Source organism: Culex quinquefasciatus, chromosome 1, assembly GCF_015732765.1.
Source record: "Culex quinquefasciatus strain JHB chromosome 1, VPISU_Cqui_1.0_pri_paternal, whole genome shotgun sequence".
Taxonomy (NCBI): Eukaryota; Metazoa; Arthropoda; class Insecta; order Diptera; family Culicidae; genus Culex; species Culex quinquefasciatus.
In genome coordinates, this window is record NC_051861.1 from 116748031 (window position 1) to 116774223 (window position 26193).

General features: G+C 31.3%; 1 protein-coding gene across 1 annotated transcript in view; it reads right to left on the minus strand.

The window, feature by feature from the left end:
• LOC6052863 (glutaredoxin domain-containing cysteine-rich protein CG31559) overlaps nucleotides 1-26193 on the minus strand; it is a 133849-nt gene that overhangs the window by 38076 nt on the left and 69580 nt on the right. Inside the window, exon 3 of the mRNA XM_038248214.1 lies at nucleotides 14993-15226. Coding sequence (XP_038104142.1) covers nucleotides 14993-15226 — 234 coding nt within the window. The remainder of the gene's footprint in view (nucleotides 1-14992; nucleotides 15227-26193) is intronic.

The window sequence follows — 26193 nt, forward strand, 5'->3', positions numbered from 1 at the left end:
ACAAAATGGTACGTAAATATTCGAAAATCCGTAACTTTTATAGGAATTTTCTCATCGATTTGGTGTCTTCGACAAAGTTATAGGTATTGATGAATACTATTCAGAAAAAAATGGTACAGTCCAGACTCGATTATCAGAAGGTCTCGGAAAAAATGGAATAATCTAAACTTCAGATATTCGAATCACGAATTTTTTTTTTTCGTTGCCTTATTTTTGATTGTCGAGCTTAAGTATGGCCCCTAAACTACGCTAAAGTGATTTAGAATTTTTAATTCCAAGATGGCGGCCAAAAAAATGCATTTTATTATTTATTATGCAATCAACTATTCAAATTTGACTAAAATGAGGTCAAAAAAAGCAAAGTAATCCACTTTAACGACCCCCGGGTCTTTTGTGGTATCTGTTGCAAGTTTCTGCTCATTTCTAGGCGTCCGAAGGTTATGTGTGGTGAGTCACCCAAAACCTCTTTTACGCAAATGGACCGACGTTTTACTTCCTCATCCGATAGAAGGCAAAATGAGGTCACAGAACTCGAAATTGAGTCTGGACTGTATACGGAAAAAAATGCGTTTTTTAAATTAATTTATTTTTAAATTTAATTTTTTATAATCCGTATTTTAATTTTTTGAAGTTTTTTGATGTTCTATAAAAAAACCAATAAAAAAACAAACTACTCAAAATTTTCACAAAACTACGTATTTTCAAAAAAAAATCTCAAAATTTCAGTTTTTCACAATCCTGATCATTTGATACCCATATTGTAACAAAATTTAAATTTTGAGTAATTTTCAAAATTCGTAGTTTTGTGAAAAATTTGAGAATTTAAAAATTTGTGTTATGACTTCGAAATGTATGAAAAAATGTATGACTTCGAAATGTATGAAAAAATTCCGATCATTGTTTTCCCTTATTGTAAAAAACTGAAATTTGGAGTATTTTTTTCGAAAATACGTAGTTTTGATAAAAATCTTAGTATTTTCAAAACAAATCTTATTACTTTCGAAAAGTATGAAAAAATCCCGATAATTTTATACCCATATTGTGAAAAACTGATATTTTTTTTCAAAAATACGTAATATTGTGAAATTTTTTAGTGTTTTCATTTTTTTATGTTACTTTTGAAATGTATGAAAAAATCCTGATCATTTGATACCCATTTTGTAAAAAACTGAGATTTTGAGTATTTTTTCGAAAATAAGTAGTTTTGTTAAAATATGAGTATTTTCAAAACTTTTTTTATCACATTTGAAATGTATGGAGAAATCCCGATATTTTGATACCCATATTGCAATAACACTAATTTTGAGTATTTTTTTAAGATACATTTTCAAAATACAGGAAAATACGTATTTTTGTAAAAATTTTCATGTATTTATAATTGCAATGAATAGGTGACATCATCTCGATTTCAAAACACTATATTTTTGAAACTTTGATGATTTTCATAAGATTATAGCCAATGTCTCCCATAAAGCCCAAATCCCATAAGCTTTCAGCTTCAGTTAAGGGGTTACATACATGTAAATCGGCAAAAATTTCTGAAGTTGGCTTGAGCACATGATTAAACTTTTTTTTAAATCTGTTTTCAGGGCATTACAATATACATTTTCATCTATCTATAAAATAAATTTGAACACATTTGGTTGTATATTTGCCGAAATATAGCTATTTGAAGTTAGCAGTTTCAAAAAACGGGTGCCACGATATCTCAACACTGCTTTGACCAAATCGGCTCAAAATTTTGGTGAATTAAACTCATTAAACCGGTCTCGTGTGCATGACGAAGACCGATTTAGAAAAAAAACATTGTTATTTGTTATTTTTTTGTTATTAATTTTTGTAAAGGATTTGATGAATATTTGGAATTATGAAATATTGAGATTTTCTACATGTATGTAACCCTTTAAGGGGACTAAAAAAGACACTTTTAAAGCAATAGTGATGCTGCAAAATCTGGTTCCAGAGAAAAATTCGAAAAATAATTTATTCCAGAAAAAAATCGAAAATTTAGTCAAAACAATTATTTTTTTTTAATCAAGCATAACTTTTTAAAAAGGACTAGAAACAGATAGTTTCCCTCAATTATTATTTCAGACTAAATTTGAAAAATTTCGAAAATCATTTTTATTCAAAAGTTCAGAACATTTCAAAAAAGTGTCTTTTTTAACATTGAAATTCGAACCCACAGTTTGCGTGGTATCGTCAGTTTAATATTCACAGGTTAATTAGGTGGCACTCTCTGAAACTTATTGTCTGATCTTGAAAGACTTAGAGAGAAAATTGTAGGAAATTTTCTGAGCTTTTTAAAGATATTTCCTTCATGAAGTTATTAAAAAAAACTAAAATTGATAAAATGTATAAATTATAGTTATTATAAACTGAAAATGACTTTTACTTAAAAATTTTCACTTATCAAAAATTCGGTTAAACATGATAATATTTTTTGATATTTTTCAAAAAAACATTTTTATTTCAAAGTTTCGTTTCTCTGAAACCATATTTTACACTATCATGCCAAAACTTATAAAAAATTCGAAAATAAAAAGAGCGTATTTTTAGAATTCAGCTTTTGGTGATAAAAAGTTAAATAAAACAAATCGGATTTTTTTCCGCGGACTTATTTTTTTCCAAAAATTCCGAAGGCACCATTGTATGGAGATTTGTATGGAAAAACTAACGATGCAAAATTCCTTCTTTTGACATAGGGAGTATAGAAAGAAAAAAAAAGAAATAAAAAATATGAATTTTAAAATTGCGAAATAATTAGCCAAAATCTAGTAAATCACTCGATTGCAAGTTATAATAAAATTATATTTAAAAAAATATTTTATTTTTTTTTTAATTGATTTTTTTATTCAAATCTCTGAATTTTTCAAATCAATTTTGAAAAATAAGCTACGCGGTATTGCTAGCCCGAAAGTCTATTCTTTGATATCTCATTCCAAGGGGACCATAGTTGATCCATCATAAAATGTCGTCTTGCAATTTTTTTTAAATTAAAATAGAAAAAAAAACAGGTTGAACTGTCTCAGGGCAGTAATGCCAGATAATTTTAGGCAATGTTGCCAGAACTGCTAATCTGCCACTGATTTGCAAGAACTTGCGAATAAATTTATGATTTTTTTTTCAGTTCAATAGTGTTTGCAGATTTTTGTATCAGAATTTGATCGATTTGAACAACAAAGGAAGACTCAACTAGCAGATAATTGCATAAATTTTCATCATTATTCAAAACGATGTAATAAAGATTCATTGTCTCCAAATGCTCATCGATCAAATCCCAAATTGGTGTTTCAATACTGAGGGGCAATTCATTTTGATGCACTAATTTTATTAATTACCGATATGCGAGCCGTCTTCGGTGCTTTATTTTGTTTTCCTCCCAACCAAATTGAGATAATTTCCTCCTCAGTCAAACCAATTATGTTGTTTTGGTTTTTTCGCTGTAATAATTACAATAATTACAACCAATCATAGGAGGCCGCGACGAGCCGTGATTGATGCGTCGGCACACATTTCAACCTGACCTGAAATGGCTTTATCTTCAGTTCAGCAAAGTTTTTCGTAAAGAGACTTGCGCCAAGCGACGAACCTCACAATTTTGAAATGTCTCACATTTCACTTTCTTCCGACTTCAGCCGTAGTCAATTTGTCTCGGCACACCTCTTCTCGCCAACCCATAATAATGAGCTTTGGTGAAAGACGAAAAACTAAAGTTTTAAAACCAAAAAAGCATTTTCAAACCGCGGCTCAGTCACGTTCAGCCGTTCGTTTCGGTAGAAAGTGAAATTAGCCTAAACATAGCATTTTTTTTGTTGTTGTTGCCGCAAGATGGCGTAATGAATCCGTAGTCGGAAACCAGAGAAAGAAATGACACGGTGCTGCATAAATATTTGTCATTACACCCGGAACCCTGACATTTTTTCGGGGTGACTTGATAAAAAAAAACATTTTTGTGTTGTTTTTCGAGCTCTGTGACGTGAATCACAATGAGACCATTCCGGGCAGAGAGAAAACAATCGGCATTTAAGGCGTGCCTCGGCAAAACAAACAAACAAGAAGCAAAAGGACAGTTAATTTATGTCATAATAACTGTTGGACTGTTTGTTTTCGGTTAATTTCGCGCTGACGACTGTCGTTTGAGTCGTTCTGGCGAATTGCGTAACGAAGCGCGAAAATGTGAGTTATGATACGATTGTTTGCAGATTGGTGATATCAAGACTCGGAACTAGTGATTAAAAGCTTCCTAAATGGTTTTGAAGAGAAAGGAAATGGCAAATTAGGCAGAAGAAAAACATTTGAAATGTTCAAATATTGTGCTTTTGCTTTCGATTTTAGGCTATGTTTTCAATACTTAAAAATAATTTAATAGAATACTTCATGATATTAAAATATTTTTTTTTAATTAAACAATAGCTTAAAAATTGGGGCTTCAAAAATAATTCTTTATCTTCAAATTTCTCATCCTATTAGCACATTCTTACTGTATAAACAAATTATTTTGCAAAACTTTTGATTTAGACTTGTTTTGTCACTTCCCATTTGTTCCTATTTATTATTATCAGGTAGAAAGTGCTTTTAGAAGTTGAACGAATGTCAGAGTTCTGATATGCCAACATTAAGTGCCCGGTGGAAAGACATACTTCTCCCTTTTAGCCCGATCAACAAAGTTTCAAGAAGAAAATTATTGGAAATTTTCTAAGCTTTAAGAATATAATTTTGTAGGGCCACATCAGTAACCTATCAAATTATTTTTCGTGATTTAATAATTATCCATACAAGTCCTCATACAAATTTGGACACTTTTTAGGCAAAAGAATTTCGAATTTCGCATTTTTTTCGAGATTTATAATTTTGATTTTAATGCAACTTTGTCCATACTATTCCTAAATACTTATTTGAGTCAAGTGGGCATGTGAATATTTGAAAATCTGTATCTTGGGAAGAGATTTTCTGATATGTTGGATTCGCAAAATATGTTATGTTATTTTGGAATATTTTTTCAATTAGGGGAAATATACCCATTCTAATCACTCTAAGCATTTCGACCCATTCTCATCACTTTTGCAGTTTTCTGCTATTAAATCAACATTTTTAGTTACATAAACAGTGGAGAGTTGCTTGCTCACTTTTATTTGAGCTATTTGTTACTTTGGAACAGTAAAAAACACTTTATGAAAGCTGTAATTCATAATCAAAGTGCTGATAGGCCGATAATAGAAAAGGGCTGAAAAAGGGTATAGTTCCCCTACTTTTTTAAAGGGCTAAAAACACTTATTTTTTACATTTTCAAATGTCAAAAGGTCATGAGGATATTCAAAAATTCGTATCTTGAATGAAGATTTTTTGATCAATTTTGTGTCTTCGGCAATGTTGTGGGTTAAAAAATTCTCGATTTTTTTAGTCACGTGTTATTGCAACAACTTTATTTTGACAAACTTAACCGTATAGTGGACCAAAAGCACCGATTTTGCTTTCCTCACTGAGGTAAGGCTATAATCCTGCTCTAAAAATGAACTTTGTATAAAAACGTCGTAGACCCACCTTCATGTATACATATCGACTCAGAATCGAAAACTGAACAAATGTCTGTGTGTATGTGTGTGTGTATGTATGTATGTGACCAACAAACTAGCTCATGTTTCTCGGCACTGGCTGAACCGATTTGATCCGAACCTGTTGCATTCGACTTGGTTTAGGGTCCCATAGATCGAGTTTTATACAGATTGAAGTTTCGATAAGTAGTTCAAAAGTTATGTATAAAAATGTGTTTTCACATATATCCGGATCTCACTTAAATGTATGTAAACTATGTCCGGGTCCACCATCCGACCCATCGTTGGTTAGGTTATCAAAAGACCTTTCCAACGAATCCGAAACATTGAAGATCTGGCAACCCTGTCTCGAGATATGGCCACTTAGGTGATATTGATGTACTTTTTTTGAAGCCGGATCTAAAAAAATACAGCCATTGTTGTGAGGAAGGCTCCAACCACATAGGTGGATTAAGTTAGTTTTTTTATTTAGGTTCACATATTACTACTTTTTTTAAAGATGGTGATTTTTTTTAGAATTTTGAAAACATAAAGATGTAAAAAAAATCCATGTTGAGTTATAAAAAATATTCAGACTTTTTTCTGAAGTTTTTTTTCCATCCTCCAACATACACGTATTAAACCTTTTTGAAATGTTAGTCATGTTTTTAAAATTCTGAAAATTTCTCTAAAATTTCATTTATTGACATTGAAAATCGAATAAATAGATTCCGAGATATCGTCGATTGAAAAATAAGAGCAACTTGGGTAGCATAGAAACACTATATTTTTCACATTTATCTTATTGATTTATTTCTGTAACAAATTCGAATCAACAATGTTGAAAAATGAATATTTTAGAAAAATTTATCTGAACATATTATTAACCAATATATATAAGAGGACAGCATTATCTTTAAATAACAAAAAAAACAAACTTGTTGTAAAATTTCGGACAAAAATTGTTATCAGGCTGAAAAAATATTTTCATATTTGCATTTTTTTTTTTACTAAAAATTTGATCAAGTGAACCAGATTAAATTTTAACTTAAGTTCTTTTAAATTGCAAATTTAAATAAAAAAAATATTGTTTGGATTTTTCCAGTGTATTTTGAAACTTTCAAGAAATTGCTTTGAAAAAAATAACTTGCCAAAAATACGTCTCATGGAATTAAGGTCAAACATTGGAACTTTCGGTACATTTTATCATATTTAAAAATTTGAAAAGAGTAAAGAAAGTCAAAATCGAGTTTTTGTGATAAACAATAAAATTGAAAAACCGTGGATTTTTCTTCGTGTTTCGTTTTGTCTGAAACAGTCTTATCTTAACCTGCAACTTTGTCGAAGACACCGAATCGATCAGAAGATTCTTAGAATTTGCTTAGCGGTCTGAAATTTAAAAATGTGTTTTTGTTATCAATATCTTGATAAAAACCAATTAATATTGTACACAAATATATGAGCATAGATCCAACAAGTCAAGATTTTCAATATTTTCCAACGAATATTCATGAAAATGAAATAAACTTGCCATCAAATTATGAATTACTACCCTTTTTTCATATTTTTGTTTTTTTTTTATATTGAATTGTATGAAATGAGTTTTCTAATACTGACGATAGATTACTTTACGATTTTTGTTGGTTTTAATGCTTGAAACAATAATTTGATGAAAATGATAGTCAAAAGTAAAGTTTGCACTATGTGTTCATAGATGGCGCCATAAGAATTTTAACTTTGCTGCGAACCGCCTATTTACTGTGTCAAGTAAATTAAGCAAAAAGCTTAAACACAAAACTGACAACATAAAAAGTCTAATTTAACATGAAAATACAAAATAAAATTAAGGGATCGTTCAAATATTACGTAGCAAATTAAGGAAGGAGAAGTTTCACCTGGATTGATAACTGGTTGATGTCATGGCATGCTACAACGCTACATGTATTTAACTTTGAATTTATTAAAAAAAAAAGTTAGATTGGTACTGAGAGCGTTTCTAAATAATTTTTTATACGTAATATTTGAACAATTCACAACTTGAAAAACAGCGTAACAAGCTTAGTCATTGACAAAACATAAAAAAATCGAAAAAATTTCAAAAAACGAGCGACAAAAAAATATCTTAAAATACCTCTCTCAAATCGCATGCTGGGAGGCCATCGACACTCCGCTTCCGAAATGGTCGGTTGCCGCAACCTTGCTCCGGCGGTTCGATCCGTTACAAAATCGTATCAAAAACCGTTTCACGACCGAACGACCATTTCTGAAAATGGCCATCGTCGTCGTGCGTGAGTCCTCAACAAGTCTGTCCACACTTGACAAGGCTCGTGCCGGTCAAAAAGCGAAATAAAAAAACTGTTCAAGATTGAGAGGTGAGGAGTGTCTGAGTAATGGACATGAACCGTAAAAGGGGGGAGGTTAAGGTATGTTGTTTTATTTGCCAAGCCCCCTCTGTTCATAATTGCTCCGAGGGGACAACGTCTGGTCAGATGGTCACGGCAGCAAAAAAACGGTTCAGATTTGATGAGATTTTAAGGCTTGAGCAGACCGATTTGAGGCACAATCGCCGCGACGACAACTGGAGCGTAGATAACGGATTGCCACTTTTTTGTGTTGTTTCTTAAACCTTTTAATTCGTTTCGTGTTGCAGGCGTGACGAGCGATGGACAAAGTGACAAATTAGGCAAGATTAAAAGGTAGCTGAGCAGGTGCAGTTTGCTTGGTTTGAGTTTTGGGAATTTTGTTGTAGACGGGCATTGATCTAAGCATCCCGGGCAGACGGTAATATCAAAATTCATGCCATTTCAATAACAAATACTGTTAAAATAACATAAAATGTTATGGATTCTTCTTGAAAAATCAATTTTTGCATAAGGGTTTAATAACAGTTTATGTTATCATAACAAAATAAGTCATTGGTCTGATATTGGTTGAAAGCTAAAACAACTTTGGAATAACATTTTTTGTTATGGAAGAATACCTCCAACTGTTATTGGGATGATCGGATTAGTTGTTAAAATAACAAAAAAAAATAACAAAGATTTGTTCGAAGAATAACTAAAAGTGTTATTAGTCTGTTATTACAATAACAATCCAATAACAAAAAGAAATCATAACGACGAATAACAAATTTTGTTATAAATAACATAAAATGTTATTGGCCTAGTATTTTCAAATATCAAAAAATGTTATTCCCAAGTTATTTCCGTCTGCTCGGGATTCGCATAGATCCATTCCTAAATATTTTTTGATTTAAATTTAAATGGAAAGCAGAATTATGAAAAAATAAAAAAATAAATTAGGTAAAATTGGACCAATAAAAATTAAAAAATTACAAATTACAAAATTAAACATTTTTTTTCTGACAGCATACCTGTCATCATTCCCAGATGTAATACTACCATGAATTTTAGTAATGCTGCACCTAACTTAAGGGGTTACATACATGTAAATCGTCAAAAATGTCAGAGGTCAGAGGGCACATTTAAACTATTTTTTTAATCTTTTTGCAGAGAATTAAAATATATATTTTCATCTGTTAACAAAATAAATATGAAGACATTTGGATATACCTTTTCCGAGATATAATTATTTTAAGTAAGCAGTTTCTAAAAACGGGTGCCACGATGTATCAACACTGCTTCGACCAAATCGGCTCAAAATTTTGGTGAAGACTCGTTAAACCGGTCCTGTGTGCATGACGAAGACCAATTTTCAAAAACTTAATTCTAAAAAAAATAAAAATATTTTTAAGTTTTTCATATTTAAAAATCTTTAGTTTTTGATTTTTGTATTTTTTTAAAAAGCAAAATTTGAAAAACGGGCTTCGTCATGCACACGGAATATGTCTTGAGAGTCTTCACCCCAAATTTCAGCCAATTTGGTCCATCCCATCTCGAGATATCGTGGCACCCGTAAATCAACTCGGCGTTTAGAGAAAACCGTTTACAAAGTTTGAGAGTTCGCTTTGCACATGGCAAAATTATGAACTTAATTCGTCTCTTACTCAGTTCAGTCACGAAATATCTTCATGAAAGTTTCAGGTGTGATTGAAAATCATCTTTTTAGTGAATTAAGTGAATTTTCTGTAATATGAAATTTTATGATTTTCTATATGTATGTAACCCCTTAAGCTAGTTTTTTATTGCTGCACTGTGCGCGTGTTGCAAAAGTCAACGTCAAAGATGGTGTGCCACCCCCTTTGAAACCCCCTCCCGTGTAATGACGCGACCAATCAAACAGCAATCAAGGCTCGGATTTTTATCGCTCCTTTTAGGGAAATGTGTCTCACCCTCGAGCCTCTTTTTATCTGGATCTGAAAATTAATTGCAAGAAAATCGTTTCTTTCAAATCGTGATCACGTGGGGGAGCGCCCCAACGATGGCAAAGTGGTTGATCGTCATGGGTTAACTTTCAATTAATTACGTTTAATTTTTTTCTGAAGTTGATTCAGTATTTTGTTTAAAATTTTCAGAATAATGAAGGTCAAAATCTCCTTTTTCAAAAATTGATGTGAAACTTTTCTAGCGATTTCAGCAAAAAAATAATCGATTTTATAAAAAATAAGCAGTTTTACATAACTTAGCCACCATTTACTAAAAAAAACTGTTGTAAAAACTGTTATGATACCTCTTAACCAAACAATCGACAAAAAAAACAAATCCAATTAACAGTCTTGTTGTTGTCATTTGACAGCCAATCAAATGCAGCTCAACTAACGGTTCATTGGCTCTCCAATCAACAAAAAAAGCGAAAAAAAACCTATCATCACCTTCAACAGCCCCACCGTCCAACAGAGAACCAGTTCCTAATTTACAGCCATTTTCAACGTGAAATAGCAAAAAAAAAAAAGATCAAATGCACCTGTCTTGCAGGAGAGCAAATAAACCAAAGCCTTAATGACAATTAAGATAAGCCTGGCTGGCTACTGCAAAGAGTTTAACGATCTTGCTGCCGGTTTTTCGCACAAAACTTCCACCACCATCACCCTAATGGTCATTTTCAAACCGTCTGCGACGGTGATGAAAACTTGTTTTAGACTTTTCCTCACTCTCGCTCTTCCAAATTTCAAATCGATCGACCTTTCATCGTTTTGATTTAGAGGTTTTTTGTTTTCGCTTCGTGGAAAGAAATTTGAATGGCAATAAATTTGGGGATTTTCTCGATTGCCTGGTGTTGTGTTTTTTGTTTTGGTGATATTTGTTCGAATAGTCATAATTTCAGCTTTCAGAGATAAATAAAACAGTGGGGTTTAATTGGAAGCTTTTGTAGAAGAGGGAAACTGAAAGTAATTGACCAAATAGCAAAACAAATTTGAAGGGGTTCATATATAAATTTAAATGCAAACAAAAAAACTAAAATCACCATATCTTTTGGCTTAAAAAAAATAATATAAATACAGAAATAACAAGCCACAATTTCAACACTTGCATGGAAAAAGTGTTTTAAAATGCATTTTACACTAGTTCAGTTGTTTTGCAATCATTAGTTTTCAAAAAATGTACGATTTGAGGAACACAAAAATTTTAGCGAAAAAATCTTTTGCGATAATAATTTATTTTATAAATTTTAAATCAACCCAAACATGCTTAAAAATTATTCCAAACCCAAGAGAATGCATTTCAAATGGATTTCAGCTGATTGCACTTAAATTTCCATTGAAATTTTGATTTTTTTTTTTTTTGGAAAAATATATTTTTTGCCGCCTGATTTTTCGGGCCAACTTTGAAGGGGGGGAGGACAAAAACATTAAATAAAATTTGTACCAGGCTTACTTATATTTAATATATTTCTAAAATTGATGAAAACCAACCAAATTATGTTGAATTTTCAAGCTTCCTCTTAGAAAATATTTTTTTTATAATATGGTAAGTTTCAAATTATAAATACCAAAAAAATCACTAAATTTCATATTTGTTTGAAAGTAATAAAAATTTAATAATTTGCAATATGGGTATCAAACGATTCGAAATTTGGCATGCATTTTCACAGTTTTAGAGTTTTTTGAATGAAATACTAAAATTTTCACAAAATACCGTATTTTTTTAAAGTACTCAAATTTCCATAATTTGCGACATGGATATCAACAGATTCGAAATTTTGCATGTAATTAACTGTTTTAGAGATTTTTGAATGAAATATCCAAATTTTCACAAAATACCGTATTTTCTCGAAAATACTCAAATTTTTGTTATTCGCAATATGGGTATCAAACGATTCGAAATTTGCATGTATTTTAACTGTTTTAGAGTTTTTTTTTATGAAAAAGCAGGTAAAATTTTGCTTCGTTTGATACTCATATTGCAAATCATGAAAATTTGGGTACTTTCAAAAAATACGGTATTTTGTGAAAATTTTGGTATTTCATTCAAAACACTCTAAAACTGTGAAAATGCATGCTTAATTTCGAATCGTTTGATACCCTTATTGCGAATTATAAAAATTTGAGTATTTTCGAAAAATACGGGATTTTGTGAAAATTTGAGTATTAATTCAAAAACTCTTAAACAGTGAAAATGCATGAAAAATTTCGAATCGTTTGATACCCATATTGCGAATTATAAAAATTTGCGTACCTTTAAAAAAAATACGGTATTTTGTGTAAATTTAAGTATTAGGCCGTTGCAAATATTTTTCAAATTTTATGTCGTTTATGTGTTATTTTTCACAAAAAATATCTTGGATATTTTGAAAACTTATGATGGCAAAACAATTGGTCTTTATAATTTTTCATACAAATTTGGCAGCTGTTCATACAAAAATGATGTATGAAAATTCAAAAATCTCGAATCTTTCGAAGGATTTTTTTGATCGATACGAACTACACTGGAAAAAAATGTTACACAGTACAAAAAAAATTGATGATTTTTTATTTAACTTTTTGTCACTAAAACTTGATTTGCAAAAAACACTATTTTTATTTATTTTTATTTTTGATATGTTTTAGAGGACATAAAATGCCAACTTTTCAGAAATTTCCAGAATGGGCAAAAATCTTTGCCCGAGTTATGATTTTTTAATCAATACTGATTTTTCAAAAAAACGAAAAATTGGTCGCAAAATTTTATCAACTTCATTTTACGATGTAAAATCAAATTTGCAATCAAAAAGTACTTTAGTGAAATTTTGATAAAGTGCACCGTTTTCAAGTTAAATCCATTTTTAGGTGACTTTTTGAAAATAGTCGCAGGTATTCATTTTTAAAAATTAGTGCACATGTTTGCTCACTTCTGAAAAATATTTTCTAAGTCTCACCCAAACAACTCACCATTTTCTAATGTCGATATCTCAGCCACTAATGGTCCGATTTACAATGTTAATATATGAAGCATTCGTTAAATTTTCCGATCTCTTTGAAAACAATATTTAAAAAATAAAATCAAGACTAACATTTCAAAATGGCCAAACATTCAATATTACGCCCTTTTAAAATGTTAGTCTTGGTTTAAAATTTAAAAAAATTTGTCGAGAGCATCGGAAAATTTCTCGAATGTTTCATATTTTAACATTGTAAAACGGACCATTAGTTGCTGAGATATCGACGTTAGAAAATGGTGGGTTTTTGTGAGACTTAGAAAACATCAATTTTCCTGTTTTCAAACCTTTTCATGGCAATATCTCAGCAACTAAGGTTCGTATCAACAAAAATCAAAAAAGAAAAATATAAAGAATTTTCTCAGCTTTTCAAAAATATTTTTTTCAAACATGTGCACTAATTTTTAAAAATGAATACCTCCGACTATTTTCAAAAATGTCACCTAAAAATGGCTATAACTTGAAAACGGTGCACTTTATCAAAATTTCACTAAAGTACTTTTTGATTGCAAATTCAATTTGACATCGAAAAATGAAGTTGAAAAAATTTTGCGACCAATATTTCGATTTTTTGAAAAAATCAGTATTGATTACAAAAATCATAACTCGGTCAAAGATTTTTTGCCCATTCTGGAAATTTCTGAAAAGTTGGCATTTTATGTCCTCTAAAACATATCAAAAAATTAAAAATAGTGTTTTTTTGCAAATCCAGTTTAAGTGACAAAAAGTGAAATTAAAAATCACTAAATTTTTTTTACCGTGTTTCATTTTTTTTCAGTGTAGTCCATATTCATACCTACAACTTTGCCCAAGACACCAAATCGATCAAAAAATTCCTTCAAAAGATACAGATTTTTGAATTTTCACATATAATTTTTGTATGGACAGCTGCCAAATTTGTATGGAAAATTATATGGACAAACTAATGATTCAAAATGGCTTCTTTGGGCATACCGAAGGCACCAAAAAAGTTTCAGCCGGATTAAAAAATACAAGAAAATAAAAAATACAAGAATGACCGAAATCTGAGAGAACTGCTCTAATGCTTTTTAAATCACTTTTTTCATTAAAATGTTGAAACCATGGGTCGTATTTTTAATTTTTAAACTTTTTTATTTTTTAATTAAAATTTTAGGAAGCATTTTTTGTAACCTAGGTTTTTTTAAAATAAAAATTCTGCATGGGAGAACTAAAATTTGCACTGTCCTTTTTATTGTTTAATGAATTGATAAATTGATAAATTGATAAATTGATAAATTGATAAATTGATAAATTGATAAATTGATAAATTGATAAATTGATAAATTGATAAATTGATAAATTAATAAATTGATAAATTGATAAATTCATAAATTGATAAATTGATAAATTGATAAAATATTTGAAAGACACAAAGTATTTGAACTTAATTGTGAATATCAATAGAACTAAAGAAACATGTAATTATTGAATAATTAAGCACATCAGATCAAGATTTCTCTATAATAGAATAAAACAATTAAGGTCAAGTCCTTGCTCGGCATCGTGAGACCATCCAACTGCACACAAAGTATCACATCGCTGATCAACCATCCTCCACTTGTAAAGAACTTTTTGCAGCGTCATCTCAACTCGCTGATGATGATGATCTTGCAGGTGGACCATTCTGTACCACACAGTTTAGGCCATTACGGGTGTATGGCGCAATTATTGCTACTTTGGTTCTGCATTAAAAAACGCGACATGACCACCTGCTCCGAGAAGAGGATCTTCTCTAAACCTTTTAAATTTGCTGCTCATATCAACGATCACATGACTTCCTCGCAATTTTACTTGAGCACATGAGAACCGAGTTGAACCCTCTCTTGCGAAGAAGTCGTCTGTCCTTCAAAAGCACCACACACGACGGAGACGACGAGATGGTGCCTCCATTTGGGCTTCTACGGCTTGGAAGGGAATGTCATAACCTCACACGTAATTCTACATCGCTGGGTAATGAGATGCTGCAGCCGAGGGCCACCCTAACCTTTTGTCGTGACCACCACCGTGGAAACGTAATATCTTCCACTGGGTTGTAGACAGCTCAGACAGTTGCAAATGAGACAGGGTTTGAGATTGGATTTTTTTTTCAGAGGATAAGGGAAATTCTCCAAGCAACAACTCACCCCCACGTGCTGCCCGTCCACGAAGACCTGCGGCACCTGGATCAGCTCGCTCTGCATCCGGTCCTTGATCTCCTGCTGGTAGTCGCTGCTCATGAACACGTCCCGCTCCTCGAACTTGACGAGCAGCGTCCGCAGGATCTGCTTCACGTTCGCACACTTGGTGTACGTCTCCCGGACGATGCCCATGCTGGTCGTGTACACCACCACCTTGCCGCCGTCCTTTTCCTTGTAGTTCTGTCAAAATATGAGAGAAAAAAGATTGATTAGACAAAATTACAAAAATTGGCGCGAGATGGCGCACGCGCCCCATAAATATTCATCAGTTTTGACGTAAAAGAGGGCGTAAATTCCACTTCATTGTTTTTCCCTAAACTGTTTCAATGTTGATAAGTTTACCCTCAAAAACAAAACCAACTTCACAGTGGTCACATAATTGTTCGTCTAGCGCCGAAAGCGCGTCGCCGCCACCTAGCGGAAAAATCTCCCCGCAAGAAAAATCTTGATGAAATATGACAGATTGGTGCCAAGTTATGTGTGAACGAGTCGGTTTGTATTTATTTTCTTTCTTTTTCCCAGCTCGTTCAGAAGGTGTGAGAAGGTTTGCTGTGGGGTTCTGCGCTCGTTTGTTGGATTAGGTCAGTCAAGAGAGGTTTGCCCGAGTGATTGCTTAGCAATTGGAATTCTTGGAAAAAGCGCAAAACAAAGAGCGCAATTTGTTCGAGAACAATCTGAATCTTGATGAGGGGTGAAAATTTATGAATTCAGTTTTGTTCAGTTTCTTTTATTTTTTTTTTTTTGACTAACATTTAAAAAAACCACGCCCAGGTTTTCCAAAGACTTGATAAAATTAGGTATGATTTTGAAAAATTTATTTGTAAAGGATTGAAAGTTAATACAATTAAAGAAACGGTTTCTTTTCCCAAAATTGATTCGTTTGAAGGCCGTTTATCAGCAACCAGTATTCCAATCAAGAAAGGTCAACAAAAACAAAAATACTGGAGATATCATCAGAATTTTGTTTTTACCATTTATCAGCTTCCTTCAGAAAATATTTCAAAATAAAATAAAACAAAAATATACACAAAACTTGAGCCTCTGAAACTTGTCAGAAAATGGGTATAAAAAAATAAAATCTCGTTAACTGCTCAAGACAGAAAAAGTCAAAATTTTAAGTGTTGGGAACTTGATGGTTCAATTTTTCCTCTTGTTTGATGTAATTTTACTTCATTTTTTGTGAAACCCAGTAAAATCAAATTACTACAATGCTACATCTGGAAATTACGACAGATTTTGTGTCAAAAATATGTCATCAGTTTCTGTTGAATTACGCTTTTTTTAAACATTAATTTAGGTAAAATTACACAAAAGAAAAAATATATATAATTTCACAAGCTTTCACAATTAAACTTTATTTTAACTGTGATGAAAAGATGTAAATTTACTCATTTTTCAAGACAATATTTTTATCATTTTCAACACAAACTATGTCGACATTACAAGATAAATATTTTAAAGATCGATCCACCTATTAGGCCAGATCAATTAAAAATCCGTACCAAAAATCAAAAACCTTAAAAATTTTAAACACGCAATTTTCACCGATAGAATATTTTTATATCTATAGATTCTGATTCAGGCCGGTAAATTTTATCAGAAAAAAAATCGAATAAGTTTACATCAAAAACTGATGAATTTTCATCAGTTTTTGGAAAATTTTCATCTGCATATTTTACACATTTTTTTAGGTAGAATTACTCAAAAAAGAGGTAATATTCAATTGACCAGATTTTCAACCTTCCAAAATTCAACTTTTTATGTGTATGTACACATTATTTATTTATGAGAAAAAATCTGTTTAATAACCTCAAAAATTTATCTTTTTGTGTAGTTCTACTTATTTCACACGAATTGATGTAAAATTACATCGAAAAGAGGTAATTTTTTACTATAGTTTTTTCTACCTTCTAAAATTCAACTCTTTTACTGTGTAAAACAAACACAATAAACTGATTCGATATTATAAGTTTGCTCTTTTGTTGTTTCTTTCCACAGGGTGATTTCGAAGAGTGGAAATGTGCTAGTATAATAATACATGTTTTTGTTGTAATATCACGTAAATTTATGGGGAAAAGATAAGTTGATGTACAAAGAATAACAAATACACATTTTTCAAGGTTATATAACACATTATTCTGAGAAAAAATCTATCTACGATTCTAGATACCTTATTACAATGATTTTTAATGTTATTTTTTCAAGGCAGTATTGGAATGGTTTTTTTTTTAATTTTTTATAATTTATTGATTTTTTTTATTCAAAATTTGTATAAAAAGAATTTGATTTATAATGCAAATGGAGGAGGACAAAAATTTTAAATATATTTTGCAGTGACTTTAGGAAGTGAAGTAAAATCGTACATGATTTTTCCATTTTTTAAAGCTTTTTTTATTTTCCAGTGCAAAAGGCAAAAGTTAAAAAGTCTTTTTACATTAAATTCCATAAATGACTAACCCGATTTCAGATTTCGATTGGATTATTATATAAACGGCAAATTTTTGACACAAGAAATGCTCCAGAATTTCGATAACAATTTTTGTTCCATAATGTTCTTATACGGACCTATATTTTGCGACACAAATTTCAGATCGATTTGTTATCTTTAGCAAAAAACCTTCAATTTGCTGAACCATAATTTTTATAATTGTTTTTTCAGTAAGATAAGGTAAGGGCTTAGTGTTGCCAATTTGTTTTAAATTTGTTTAAAAAAATAAGGAACAATGGCCGTACTTTCAAACATTAAAATGAATTTACTACAAATGTACCTTGATTGTATTATATAATATGCAGATTAGGAATTTACCTAAATTTTCAATTGATTCTATATAGGTCCATGCAATGCCCAAACTATTATTTTTTCAAAAATTTAGAAATCTTGAATTGTTTGAACAAAAATTTACTTCAAATTATTATTTCTAAAAACCTTAAAAAAAGGAATACTTTTGCATTGCAATATCACCAAAGCAAATTTAACTAGTGCAATAATGAAGAATTGCGCTTTTTTGTTTTCATTCAAATTGTTATCAATAATCAAAAGAAAAAAAGGAGTTTCGTTTTCGTCACCACACCGTAACTAATGTGACATAATCGATAGTGATTTCGTGCATTCATTACCGAACACCAAAACATAGCTTACACATACTGGCTGATAGGTTGGTGGCTGCTCTCACTCTAATTTGCCGGCGTTTTTTTCTTTAGCTATACTAAAAGCTCAGTGAATCTGATTAGAAAGTGAAATGAGCCCGATACTGTTTAGTTTTTCTACCCCGCACATTCAGACGTCACTCAGTTGGCAGTTTGCATAACGATCACTGCCAAAATCAACGCGATTCATTTGCGCGATATTTCACCGTTGATAAAGAGTGCTTTTTTGGTATGCATCAACGATTTTAAGACACCAGTGGAAAACCAGTCATCCGATAAAGATTCTCATCGAGCAGGGAAGGTTTTTGCTCTGGCTCATTTTCCACCCTAACTATTGCAACAACAAAAAAATGATGAAAAAACATTAGAGGAAGAAGCAAAAAAGCCACTACACGTAAACAAATCGACCAGTTAAATGCAACTTTTTTGTGCTTACCCCACACGAAAGTGCACTTTGCTGAAGAGTTTCTAGTGCAAGCTTTTTTTAATGATTTTGTTGTTGTTGTGAAATGCCGACTTTTCATGCTTCAGAGCTCTTGGTTTAAGCAAAAACGACAAAAATCAAGTTCAAAAATACAGATCTTGGGAAAACTTTGAAATCAAGATTAACTTTCTTATCCGTTTTATTTCCTGCTTAGCTCTAAAAATATTAATGTTTTTAACTTTCAGAGTACTTTATTAAATTTCATCATTTTCAAAAGGATTTTTTTAAATTTTGTCGATTTTGGTCAATTTTAGTAAATTTTATTCAATTTTAGACAATTTCAGTCAATTTTAGTCAATTTTAGTCAATTTTAGTCAATTTTAGTCAATTTTAGTCAATTTTAGTCAATTTTAGTCAATTTTAGTCAATTTTAGTCAATTTTATTCAATTTTAGTCAATTTTAGTCACTTTTAGTAAATTTTAGTAAATTTTAGTAAATTTTAGTAAATCTTAGTAAATTTTAGTAAATTTTAGCAAATTTTAGCAAATTTTAGTAAATTTTAGTAAATTTTAGTAAATTTTAGTAAATTTTAGCAAATTTTAGTAAATTTTTGTAAATTTTTGTAAATTTTTGTAAATTTTTGTAAATTTTTGTAAATTTTAGTAAATCTTAGTACATTTTAGTAAATTTTAGTAAATTTTAGCAAATTTTGTCAATTTTGTCAATTTTGTCAATTTTGTCAATTTTGTCAACTTTGTCAATTTTGTCAATTTTGTCAATTTTGTCAATTTTGTCAATTTTGTCAATTTTGTCTCCATTTTGTCTCCAGTTTGTCTCCAGTTTGTCTCCATTTTGTCTCCATTTGGTCTCCATTTTGTCTCCATTTTGTCTCCATTTTGTCTCCATTTTGTCTCCATTTTGTCTCCATTTTGTCTCCATTTTGTCTCCATTTTGTCTCCATTTTGTCTCCATTTTGTCTCCATTTTGTCTCCATTTTGTCACCATTTTGTCTCCATTTTGTCTCCATTTTGTCTCCATTTTGTCTCCATTTTGTCTCCATTTTGTCTCCATTTTGTCACCATTGTGTCACCATTTTGTCTCAGTTTTGTCTCAATTTTGTAACAATTTAGTCTCCATTTTGTCACCATTTTGTCTCCAGTTTGTCTCCATTTTGTCTTCATTTTGTCTCCATTTTGTCTCCATTTTGTCACAATTTTTTCTCCATTTTGTCACCATTCTGTCTCAATTTTGTCTCCATTTTGTCTCCATTTTGTCTCAATTTCGTCTCCATTTTGTCACCATTCTGTCTCAATTTTGTCTCAATTTTGTCACCATTTTGTCTCCAGTTTGACTCCATTCATCTCAATTTTGTCTCCATTTTAAAATTTTTGTCAATTTTGTTCAATTTTAATCAATTTTGTCAATTTTGTCAATTTTGTCAATTTTGAAAAGGGACTTATGGGATCCTAAATTGGACCGATTGGAACAATTCCGGCATAAATCTGCTCACCCAGTTTCGAGATATTGGAGTGACAACTTTCAAAAAGCTATTTTTTCTAGTGGTTTTAAAATCTTTCCTCAGTGAGGAAGGTAAAACTAACCTAACACTTAATTCAATCAAATCAGGTTCAAACTTGACTCATCAATCATGTTCCATTCAATCTGAGTATTTTTGTTTGCAAAAATCTGCGCCATTGTTACGAGCTTTCCGTTGATTTTTGGAGGAAGCAACAAACACACAAAAGCTCGCTCAAGTTCAACCTTCAAGGTCTCCACACCACACCGTAAAATTATCCAAACATTCACAATAGAGGCTAAAATCAACGAAAATTTTCACTTTCCACGCGTTTTTTCAACGCTGCAAAAATTTTCGCGCTCCAAAACTTGTCTCATGAATAATGAAAAAGAGGCTTCGTTTAAAAAACATTACGATTAGATTTCGTCTTTCTAGGTCAAACCAGTTCCGGCCAGCTAGACCTTCGCCGGAAGAAGAAAAAGGACAGATTATCACCTTTATTCCAAATTTGGGGGCTCTGGCCTTGGTACAGGTGAAAGTGTTTTTTTCTTTGACTTGTTAATCATATGTTGATCACCTTTTGGGCTGCAGAAGAAGCTCATTGTTGATTCATCTGATTATGAGGTGTGAGCTTTTTTTGTTACCTGGAAAGTTCAAACGAAGAAATCTTAAGTCTGCTTTTTTTGGTTACGCACCTGCAAGCATGAAAATTCCATTTTTTCTGGTTTACGTGTTGCATTTTTGGCAAATCTGGAAACTTTAGGTTCGCTAACCTGGCTTGAAAAGCAACTGCCAGAGAAACTGGCACACTTCAGATTCGATACATCGAAATGAAATTCAAGCTGAGGAAAAGTTCCTATTTGATACAGGTTGATGATTTCGCAACAATCAATTGCTCATTTTTATTAAATTCTCAACTAATTTTTATTTTTGTGAATTTGAAATCTAAACCTAAAACCACTTACTCTTTGGGTGGTCCAAGCTCCAAATTTGCCTACTCATCACTAAAAAACGCAGCAAAAACACCACTCATCAAATAGGTTTTGCAATTGGACACGATTCGGCCCAAGTTGATGTACTCAAACATCTTGAAATTTTCGCCAATCATTTGTAACCGGCCGAAAAAACGCCCACCAATTTTAGTTTTTGTCTTTGCAAAAATTGCACGCAAATTCGCATCGATTGCACTCTTATTTTGAATTACACGAGTATGTTTTTTTGTCTTGGCGTTGGCAATAAGCCGGTTTCGGTTTCTCATCTTTGAAATTTTGCCGGCCGCAAACAGCGACGAGCCATCTTCAAGTTTTGCTCGTGATCTGTTGATGTTGCGGACCATGGCCGTGTCGTGGAAATAATAGCTGGTGGTGTTAAACACCTGTTGTTTCTGTGTTTGAAAGAGTTTTTTGTGCGTGATTTGGCGGTAGATTTCAAGGTAAATTAACTCAGCGAGCGTGACTTGATTTGAGAGTTTGACAGCATTACAGCAAAATTGAGACAAAATTGAAAAAAAAGAAAGACAAAATTTAACGCATTGAGACAAAATTGAAAAAAAATTCAATTATGTCACCATTTGGTCTCAATTATGTTTTAATTTTGTCTCAATATTGTCTCAATTTTGTCTCAATTTTGTCTCAATTTTGTCTCAATTTTGTCTCAATTTTGTCTCAATTTTGTCTCAATTTTGTCTCAATTTTGTCTCAATTTTGTGTCCATTTTGTGTTCTTTTTGTCTCAATTTTGTCTCAATGTTGTCTCCATTTTGTATCAATTTTGTCTTAATTTTGTTTCAATATTGTCTCAATATTGTCTCCATTTTGTATCAATTTTGTCTCAATTTTGTCTCCATTTTGTCTCAATTTTGTTTCAATTTTGTCTCAATTTTGTTTCAATTTTGTGTCCATTTTGTGTTCTTTTTGTCTCAATTTTGTCTCAATGTTGTCTCAATTTTGTCTCAATTTTGTCTCAATTTTGTCTCAATTTTGTCTCAATTTTGTCTCAATTTTGTCTCAATATTGTCTCAATTTTGTTTCAATTTTGTCTCAATTTTGTCTCAATTTTGTCTCAATTTTGTCTCAATTTTGTCTCAATTTTGTCTCAATTTTGTCTCAATTTTGTCTCAATTTTGTCTCAATTTTGTCTCAATTTTGCCTCAATTTTGTCTCAATTTTGTCTCAATTTTGTCTCAATTTTGTGTCCATTTTGTGTTCTTTTTGTCTCAATTTTGTCTCAATGTTGTCTCCATTTTGTCTCAATTTTGTCTTAATTTTGTTTCAATATTGTCTCAATATTGTCTCCATTTTGTATCAATTTTGTCTCAATTTTGTCTCCATTTTGTCTCAATTTTGTTTCAATTTTGTCTCAATTTTGTCTCAATTTTGTCTCAATTTTGTCTCAATTTTGTCTCAATTTTGTCTCAATTTTGTCTCAATTTTGTCTCCATTTTGTCTCCATTTTGTCTCAATTTTGTCTCAATTTTGTCTCAATTTTGACAATTTTGACAATTTTGTAAATTTTGTAAATTTTGTCAATTTTGTCAAATTTGTCAATTTTGTCAATTTTTCAATTTTGTCAATTTTGTCAATTTTGTCAATTTTGTCAATTTTGTTAATTTTGTCAATTTTGTCAATTTTGTAAATTTTGTCAATTTTGTCAATTTTGTCAATTTTGTAAATTTTGTCAATTTTGTCAATTTTGTCAATTTTGTCAATTTTGTCAATTTTGTCAATTTTGTCAATTTTGTCAATTTTGTCAATTTTGTCAATTTTGTCAATTTTGTCAATTTTGTCAATTTCGTCAATTCTGTCAATTTTGTCAACTTTGTCAATTTTGTCAATTTTGTCAATTTTGTCAATTTTGTCTCAATTTTGTCTCAATTTTGTCTCAATTTTGCCTCAATTTTGTCTCAATTTTGTCTCAATTTTGTCTCAATTTTGTGTCCATTTTGTGTTCTTTTTGTCTCAATTTTGTCTCAATGTTGTCTCCATTTTGTCTCAATTTTGTCTTAATTTTGTTTCAATATTGTCTCAATATTGTCTCCATTTTGTATCAATTTTGTCTCAATTTTGTCTCCATTTTGTCTCAATTTTGTTTCAATTTTGTCTCAATTTTGTCTCAATTTTGTCTCAATTTTGTCTCAATTTTGTCTCAATTTTGTCTCAATTTTGTCTCAATTTTGTCTCAATTTTGTCTCAATTTTGTCTCAATTTTGTCTCAATTTTGTCTCCATTTTGTCTCCATTTTGTCTCAATTTTGTCTCAATTTTGTCTCAATTTTGACAATTTTGACAATTTTGTAAATTTTGTAAATTTTGTAAATTTTGTCAATTTTGTCAAATTTGTCAATTTTGTAAATTTTTTCAATTTTGTCAATTTTGTCAATTTTGTCAATTTTGTCAATTATGTAAATTTTGTCAATTTTGTCAATTTTGTCAATTTTGTCAATTTTGTCAATTTTGTCAATTTTGTCAATTTTGTCAATTTTGTCAATTTTGTCAATTTTGTCAATTTTGTCAATTTTGTCAATTTTGTCAATTTTGTCAATTTTGTCAATTTTGTCAATTTTGTCAATTTTGTCAATTTCGTCAATTTTGTCAATTTTGTCAATTTTGTCAATTTTGTCAATTTTGTCAATTTTGTCAATTTTGTCAATTTTGTCAATTTTGTCAATTTTGTCAATTTTGTCAATTTTGTCAATTTTGTCAATTTTGTCAATTTTGTCAATTTTGTCAATTTTGTCAATTTTGTCAATTTTGTCAATTTTGTCAATTTTGTCAATTTTGTCAATTTTGTCAATTTTGTCAATTTTGTCAATTTTGTCTCCATTTTGTCTCCAGTTTGTCTCCAGTTTGTCTCCATTTTGTCTCCATTTGGTCTCCATTTTGTCTCCATTTTGTCTCCATTTTGTCTCCATTTTGTCTCCATTTTGTCTCCATTTTGTCTCCATTTTGTCTCCATTTTGTCTCCATTTTGTCTCCATTTTGTCTCCATTTTGTCTCCATTTTGTCACCATTTTGTCTCCATTTTGTCTCCATTTTGTCTCCATTTTGTCTCCATTTTGTCTCCATTTTGTCTCCATTTTGTCACCATTGTGTCACCATTTTGTCTCAGTTTTGTCTCAATTTTGTAACAATTTAGTCTCCATTTTGTCACCATTTTGTCTCCAGTTTGTCTCCATTTTGTCTTCATTTTGTCTCCATTTTGTCTCCATTTTGTCACAATTTTTTCTCCATTTTGTCACCATTCTGTCTCAATTTTGTCTCCATTTTGTCTCCATTTTGTCTCAATTTCGTCTCCATTTTGTCACCATTCTGTCTCAATTTTGTCTCAATTTTGTCACCATTTTGTCTCCAGTTTGACTCCATTCATCTCAATTTTGTCTCCATTTTAAAATTTTTGTCAATTTTGTTCAATTTTAATCAATTTTGTCAATTTTGTCAATTTTGTCAATTTTGTCTCCATTTTGTCTCCAGTTTGTCTCCAGTTTGTCTCCATTTTGTCTCCATTTGGTCTCCATTTTGTCTCCATTTTGTCTCCATTTTGTCTCCATTTTGTCTCCATTTTGTCTCCATTTTGTCTCCATTTTGTCTCCATTTTGTCTCCATTTTGTCTCCATTTTGTCTCCATTTTGTCTCCATTTTGTCACCATTTTGTCTCCAGTTTGACTCCATTCATCTCAATTTTGTCTCCATTTTAAAATTTTTGTCAATTTTGTTCAATTTTAATCAATTTTGTCAATTTTGTCAATTTTGTCAATTTTGAAAAGGGACTTATGGGATCCTAAATTGGACCGATTGGAACAATTCCGGCATAAATCTGCTCACCCAGTTTCGAGATATTGGAGTGACAACTTTCAAAAGCTATTTTTTCTAGTGGTTTTAAAATCTTTCCTCAGTGAGGAAGGTAAAACTAACCTAACACTTAATTCAATCAAATCAGGTTCAAACTTGACTCATCAATCATGTTCCATTCAATCTGAGTATTTTTGTTTGCAAAAATCTGCGCCATTGTTACGAGCTTTCCGTTGATTTTTGGAGGAAGCAACAAACACACAAAAGCTCGCTCAAGTTCAACCTTCAAGGTCTCCACACCACACCGTAAAATTATCCAAACATTCACAATAGAGGCTAAAATCAACGAAAATTTTCACTTTCCACGCGTTTTTTTCAACGCTGCAAAAATTTTCGCGCTCCAAAAACTTGTCTCATGAATAATGAAAAAGAGGCTTCGTTTAAAAAAACATTACGATTAGATTTCGTCTTTCTAGGTCAAACCAGTTCCGGCCAGCTAGACCTTCGCCGGAAGAAGAAAAAGGACAGATTATCACCTTTATTCCAAATTTGGGGGCTCTGGCCTTGGTACAGGTGAAAGTGTTTTTTTCTTTGACTTGTTAATCATATGTTGATCACCTTTTGGGCTGCAGAAGAAGCTCATTGTTGATTCATCTGATTATGAGGTGTGAGCTTTTTTTGTTACCTGGAAAGTTCAAACGAAGAAATCTTAAGTCTGCTTTTTTGGTTACGCACCTGCAAGCATGAAAATTCCATTTTTCTGGTTTACGTGTTGCATTTTGGCAAATCTGGAAACTTTAGGTTCGCTAACCTGGCTTGAAAAGCAACTGCCAGAGAAACTGGCACACTTCAGATTCGATACATCGAAATGAAATTCAAGCTGAGGGAAAAGTTCCTATTTGATACAGGTTGATGATTTCGCAACAATCAATTGCTCATTTTTATTAAATTCTCAACTAATTTTTATTTTTGTGAATTTGAAATCTAAACCTAAAACCACTTACTCTTTGGGTGGTCCAAGCTCCAAATTTGCCTACTCATCACTAAAAAACGCAGCAAAAACACCACTCATCAAATAGGTTTTGCAATTGGACACGATTCGGCCCAAGTTGATGTACTCAAACATCTTGAAATTTTCGCCAATCATTTGTAACCGGCCGAAAAAACGCCCACCAATTTTAGTTTTTGTCTTTGCAAAAATTGCACGCAAATTCGCATCGATTGCACTCTTATTTTGAATTACACGAGTATGTTTTTTTGTCTTGGCGTTGGCA